Here is a 6,672-nt window from a genome sequence, read left to right on the forward strand (position 1 = left end):
CCAGGGATGCCTGTCATTGTGATGGGTAGGCTTGGGACACCATCCAGACATCCAGGTAGCCACCAGACAGTCTCCTCTCTTGGACATCAAAGTGACCGGGCCTGGGGCCTGGGGTCCCTGGGTCATCTCCCCTCAGAGTCATCCACTGGGGATGGGGCACTGGGGAGCCCTGAGGGCCACCTCCTCCCCATCCCGACCACACAGAGGCCCAGGCCATCTGGTCAGAGTTTGGCCGAGGCACCTTTGGGGTCCTGCACGTGGAGAGGAGGCAGATGGCACTTTGAGAAACGCAGCCCCACAGAGATGAACTCCCGGTTCTCAGAGCCCAGACTGGGTGACAGTGGAGCCCTGCTCCCCTCAAAGGCCACCTTCCCCTGACATCAGGTCTCCATGCCTCACTGTGCCAGGAGCACTGTCCCTCCCCAGTCCTTTGGGTGCATGGCCGTTAACGGGGCAGGAATGACAGCACCCCCAGATGCCCTGCAAACCCCATTAGCCCTCACAGTTATGGGCAGGGAACTGTTATGGGGCTCTGCTGGGGGCTCTCAGGGCTGGTGGATCAAGGACCAGAGATGGGCTGTCTCTGTGGGCCAGGGGAAGGGGCCCAGAATCCACCCACTTTCCTCTTAGGCTGTGGCTGGGACAGAGGGGGTTCCAGAGAGCTCCCCGCCACCCACAGAGAGCTAAGCCTGGGACTGAGCCTTTCGTAGGACTAGAGAGGGCAACCCCGTTGGCCATTGGCAGGGGTGGCAGCAGAGGTGGGATGGGGGCTGATGTGGAGTGAAGGATGATGGGGACAGTCCATGGTCTCTGGGGACAGTTCCATTGCTTCTTCAACACAAAACCCTCAGCGGGGAAGCAGGGCTTTCTCACACCTGCCCTCCCAGCCCTGCTGCAGCTCAAAGGGTCCTGCACAGGGACCTGCAGGGCACAGCCCTCCCCCTACCCTTGTCTGCTTTTTGCCAAAGATGCCCCGGACAGAGTAAATGCCCAGGTGGGGGAACAGCAGAGCCCACAACCCCCAGGCTGGCCCTCCCACCCAGCCCAGAGCTGCCAGACCAGGAAAAGCTCAGCACTGGTTTCCCCAAGCCCCCAAACAGGTACAGGGCATGAGCATCAGACGCTCAGGGAGTCCTCAGGCTGGATCTCACTGGACCCTGCCCCCACCCCCACCCCAGCTACACAAAGCTCTGAGCAGTTCTGTTTCCACCTGGCTCCTCTCAGGAGTGGGCTGGTTGGGTGGTCACCCAGTCGTCCTCTGGCCCATAGGACCTGGTAGTGGAGATCTGGACCACTGGAGAGCATGCTACCGGGGCCCATGTCCCCACCCCTCGGGCAGAGCAGCTGCCTCAGGCTTCCACTGGGAACTCGGTGGCCCCAGGGAGCTCCAGGTGAGGACATGAGGGAGCTCCTGAGCCCTCCTCAGACAGGAGTCTGAACCCAGGGCCCTCCCTGCCTGAGGAGAGGGTAGAAGCCAGGGGTAGGGCCAGGAGTGCCCTTCTCCAAACCTTGATCCCCAGCCCTCCCCTACTAGGTGCAGAGGCCTGAGAAGACTCTGCTTAGGGTCCCAAGGAGCTGGAGAGGCCTGGTGTTGGGGGCAGGGTGTTCCAAGCCAGGTGTGCTGGGCCTCGGGCGCTGGTGGAAGCCTTGAGATGTGATGCTGACTGGGATCACTGGGGAGGAGTGGAATCAGCAAGGCTGGGGGTGGAGATGGGGTGCTCCATGGGTGGGTGTGCGGGGACCAAGGACTCAGTAAGCATTGCAGTCCACCCGGTCCCTCCTCTCTCCGCCCTAGGTGAGGACAGCACCTGGAAGGTGCTGCCAGGAGGCCAGGGTCCACAGGACAGTTGCCGGGACCCCTCCTCATGTCCCCACCCAGGGCACAGACTGGCCCTTCAGCCAGAGGTCTGCTCCCTGCCCGTGACGTGCTCCTCCTGCATGCCCAGTCAGGTCAGGCAGGTCTGGCTAGGTGTCCTCTGGCCCTGAGAAGTGTCCTGAGCGCTGGCCGGTTTAGCAAGATGGGGATACAGGGGCTACAGTGGGTGTGGGCTCCCGTCCTGAAGACAAGAGTTCAGGACGGTGTGTGCTCCTCCTTCCCCCAGGTGGTGCTGCCCACCCACTGCACCAGGTGGGCTTGTGAGGGGGCTGTTCCCTTTGTCCAGCCCTAGCCCTCTTCCTGGGCATTTGGTGGGGCTACCCCAGGGCCACATCTGCGAGGAAGTAGGGGAAGGATTAATTAAAGCAGAGAGTGGTCCGCCGTACAGCTGCCCCTTTTGTGAGCAGAGTGAATAGTTTTCAACAAAGAAAGCCTCTTCTCTCTGGCGCCCTTCCCAGGTTGGCGCAATCCATCTCCAAAGGAGTCGAAGCCCTGGAGGCGAAGGAGTTTCCGTCCTCGCCCGCTCTCGATCAGCGCAGATGGGACCCTTTCTTTGCCGGTCCCCACCGCGAGTCTGGGATGGGGCAGCGGGAAGCAGCGTGCGCGCTCCAGGCCGCTGCTCCCTACTCCTTCAGGAGGCACGGCGTCCCCTCCTGGAGTGACCAAGAGTCGTGGAGCGGCCCCCGGGGCCACTACTGGAAACCCAGCCCGCCACGGCCCACAGGAAAGCCTGGAGGAGAAGGGGCGGGGCGCCGAAGTGCGCTCACCGGGCGAGAGATCGAGAGGCTGGGCAGCCCCGCGCCGAGCCCGCCCCCGCCCAGCCTGCGCGGTGGCCCCCTCCCATCTGAGATCCGCCCTCCCGGGGCCGCGGCCTGACGAGGGTTAAGGGGGGCGGGGCGTGGGACGGCCCCGCCTCCGCCGCCACGCCGGGTCCGAGCGCGCACGGGGCGCGGGGGCGGGTCGGAGCGGGCCGCGGCGGCTGAGGGCGCGGCGCGCCGGGCGAGCGCGGGAAGCGGCGGCGCGGCCCGCGTGACCCACCGCCCGTGCGCCCGCGAGCCCGCGCCCCGCCGCCGCCCGGCCCAGCCGCAGGATGCGCGCCCCGCCGTTGCTGCTGCTGCTGGCCGCCTGCGCGCCGCCGCCCTGCGCTGCGGCCGCCCCGACGCCGCCGGGCTGGGAGCCGGCGGCCGACGCGCCCTGGTGCCCCTACAAGGTGCTGCCCGAGGGCCCCGAGGCGGGTGGCGGGCGCCTGTGCTTCCGCAGCCCCGCGCGCGGCTTCCGCTGCCAGGCGCCCGGCTGCGCGGCGCACGCTTCGGCCGGCCGCTCGCTGCGCGCCAGCGTCCTGCGCAACCGCAGCGTGCTGCTGCAGTGGCGCCTGGCGCCGGCCGAGGCGCGCCGCGTACGCGCCTTCGCGCTCAACTGCTCGTGGCGCGGCGCCTACACGCGCTTCCCCTGCGAGCGCGTGCTGCTCGGCGCTTCCTGCCGCGACTACCTGCTGCCCGACGTGCACGACGGCGTGCGCTACCGCCTGTGCCTGCAGCCGCTGCCGCTGCGCGCCGAGCCCCCCGTCGTCCCGGAGCCCGCCGCGACCGCGGAATGCGTGGAGTTCGCCGCCGAACCGGCCGGCATGCGGGAGATCGTGGTGGCCATGACGGCGGTGGGCGGCTCCATCTGCGTCATGCTCGTGGTCATCTGTCTGCTGGTGGCCTACATCACCGAGAACCTCATGCACCCGGCCTTTGGGCGCCCGGGCCTGCGCCGGCAGCCCTGAAGCTCGAGGCATCCGCCCACCCGGGCTCCGCCTGCCAGTCTAGTGCGCGGGAGGCTCCAGGCCCTCGGCCCGCCCTCCCCTCCTCGCTCCTGCTCCCGCCTTAGGATCTCCACCCATGGTCTGCTGGAGACGGATGAGGCACCGACCGGCCCAGGCCAGGGCCCTGGAGTCGTCGCACGACCTTCCCAGCTGAGCAGCCGCTTCCCAGACTCCAGCTCGAGACTTAGTCCTGTGGCCTGGGCAGGCCACTCTCCAGCAGCCTTTATGGGGGCCGTCAGAGCCTAAGGCCTCTTCTAGTAAGAGCCATTGGCACCCCCCGGGCCGTCACCTTGTGTCTCCAGCCTGTGCTAAGCTGGAAAAACCAGGCTGTCGTCATGACTTGGTCACTGTGTGCTTTGCCGACTCGAGGGGGCCCCTTGGAGCCTGTCCACTCCCCGCCCCACCCCAGTGGGCTTAGGTAGCTTCGTGCCTTAGTATCTTGGGTCCAGTGCGGGAGCCACCCCCCCGTCCAGTGCTGTCCACAGGAGGTCTGTGGCCCTGATACTGGAAGCTTGTGCGGGCTTCTGGCCAGAGCCCCCTGGGGACCCTCCCTTTCAGCCTTGCAGGAGCATCCGGTTTGGGTGAGCAGCATCCAGGCGTCCTGTGGTTTCCCCACGTGGGTATCTGACAAGCTGGGAGCCACCACTTAGCTCAGCAGGCAACTGAGAATCTAGCTGTTGTGTCCAGGGTGGGTGTCCTCTGATTTTGGGCAGTTCATCAGGGCTGGGCTCCTTCCCCTTTTGTGTGTCTGGTGAATGGGGGCAGGTGGCCGGGAAGGTGGGGTCTGAAAGAACAGTATTGTGTCCAGAGGGCAGAAGGTTAGATGCCAGCCTTGCCCAGCTGGACCTTCCACTGTGGTCTGGACCCCAAGTCTCAACCATAGCACGATGGACATCACCACCCCATCCCCTCCTCGAGCTGGTGGCCAGGGGCCCGGGATCTGGCTAGAGATGCTGCTGCCCACCTGCCTGCTCACCCACTCACTATGGACTGAAGGCTGGCCTTGCCCCTCTCCAGAGAGACCTGAGTGTCCTGGCCAAGGCTGCTTCCTACACCAACCACCTGATGGTGCCAGGCACTGGGAGGGGTGCAGCATGGCACACCCGGCTCTCTGCAAGCCCCTGACTGTGACCATGCTGGACCTGGCACGTCTGGAGTCACTGTGGCTACCCCTCCCCTCCCCCTAGTAGCCACCAGCGACCCCAAGCCCTGGCTAGTGCCCCTGCAGCGCCCACTCCCTACCTCTGTCTGCTCTGCCCGCCCCTGGCGTGGCACTGGTCAGGTGTGGCCTGACACCAGTGTCTAAATGTCCACCATTCTTAGACCAAAACCACTGTCTTGTGTGCTTCTTTGGGAGTTGGGAGAGAAGGGTGGGGGGAGGAGTTGAACCCTTTACTCCCAGCCCTTCCAGCATCAGCCCAGTGGCTGGCCTGGGACACTTTGCTGGTCATGTGGGGTCAGCCCCAGGCTGGGTGCACAGGCCTCCTGCCTTTGCAGTTCATGGCAGAGGGACCAGCAGAGTGCCTCACTGCTGGTCTGTTTACCCTCAGCTTGGGAAAGCATCCCCTGGTGCTCTCCTGTGGGGCGGGGGTGGGGGGTGGCATCTGCTGCAGTTAGAAATAGCCCAGGCTCGGGGATGACCCACTTGAGCTGTGAGGAGCAGCAATTAAGCAGCTCCAGGAGGGCCCCCTCCCTGGCCTAGGCCTCCCATTGTAGTGCTAGAACTGGGAGTGGGGGACCAAGGAACCTTGGTGTGTGGCACGTGCTGTGTCACCCCTGCCCACACGGCTGAGCCCTCCTCCACTGAAGGTGTCCTTGAGATCCAGCCGGCTGTGACCCTGAGGAGCAAGCACAGCTGGGGGCGGGCCAGGCTCTGAGGAATGACTCATCCCCCGCCAGGGTGGGGGTGAGTGAAGTGTCTAGACAGCAGGCGGGAGTGGGAGGGGTTCCTTTTTCTGCAGCCCAGTTCCATGGGGACCCTTTTCTTCCCTGCAGCCCAAGCCACCTCTGACACCTCGGGAACTAAGCAGCCCAAGTCTGAGGCACCCTGGGGGGCCTTTAGCTCCTGGGTGCCATTGGGTTCAGAACAGGAGCCACTGTGTGGTTCCTTGAGGCCTGCCCTGGGCCCTCCGCCCCGCACTCCACCTAATTTGGGTCCCTGTTCATGGGCTTGAGCTCATGCCAGCTAGAGCCACGGGACTGTCCTGTCAGCCGATCCAGGCTGGTCAGCACTGACCTGAAGCCCTCTGCTCCAGAGTTGCGTTTTTAGGGCTCTGTTCAAGGGATTCTTGGAGGTCCAGTGTCCAGCCCACACAATCCAGTGCGTGAGCCTTGGCCTGCGGGGTGGCCTGCAGCTGCTGTCCACTTCTGCTTCTGAACTCATAATCCCTGCAAACTGCTCCTTCCCCAGGTCACCCCACCATCCTCCCAGTGGTGCAGGACACACCCAGGCTCCTCCCCTGCCCAGCGCACCCAGACCGTCTCCCTGTCTCACCACCTCTCCCCACTCTTGCTCCTTCTGACTTGTGACTGGTGGGTGGACGTGCACGGCTTCCCTGTGCCCTGGGCACGGTGGGATTGAGATGCCTCGTTCCTCGGTCAAGACTTCCCCTTTCTTACTGGTGCCTGAAAGTAACTTACTTAAGCTTATGACCTTCTGACATGAAGCAGAAATACCTGCCCCGATTCTGCAGTCCTGACTCTGCCCTCTGAGAGCTGGCCAGCCTTTCCGTGCCAGTTTCCCGTCTGTGAGGTGACCTAACTTGCAGGCTTGTTTTGAGACTCTAGTGAGACCAGGCTGCAAAGAAGAGTAAGTGGTACCGTCCAAGCCACGCCAGGCCAAGACCCCCGGGGCTGCATCCCTGGCCTGACCCTGCTCCAAGTCCTGTAGTCCTCATTGAAATCCCACTTCTGGGGCTTCTGTGTGCAAAACGCACTCCCTCCTCGCCCCCCCAGACCTGGTCCAACACTCTCCACTCAGCCAACAGGA

At 64.6% G+C, this 6,672-nt stretch overlaps 1 protein-coding gene across 1 annotated transcript; it reads left to right on the plus strand.

The window, feature by feature from the left end:
* Nucleotides 1-2,773: 2,773 nt before the first annotated feature.
* Nucleotides 2,774-5,007, plus strand: FNDC10 (fibronectin type III domain containing 10). The gene has a single exon (XM_072975640.1). The coding sequence runs from the start codon at nt 2,967-2,969 to the stop codon at nt 3,642-3,644; it is 678 nt and encodes a 225-aa protein (XP_072831741.1). The 5' UTR covers nt 2,774-2,966; the 3' UTR covers nt 3,645-5,007.
* Nucleotides 5,008-6,672: the final 1,665 nt, after the last annotated feature.

Source organism: Vicugna pacos, chromosome 13, assembly GCF_048564905.1.
Source record: "Vicugna pacos chromosome 13, VicPac4, whole genome shotgun sequence".
Lineage (NCBI taxonomy): Eukaryota > Metazoa > Chordata > Mammalia > Artiodactyla > Camelidae > Vicugna > Vicugna pacos.

Coding starts and splice junctions, on each gene's coding strand:
- FNDC10 (XM_072975640.1), top strand. CDS start 2,967: ATGCGCGCCCCGCCGTTGCTGCTGCTGCTGGCCGCCTGCGCGCCGCCG.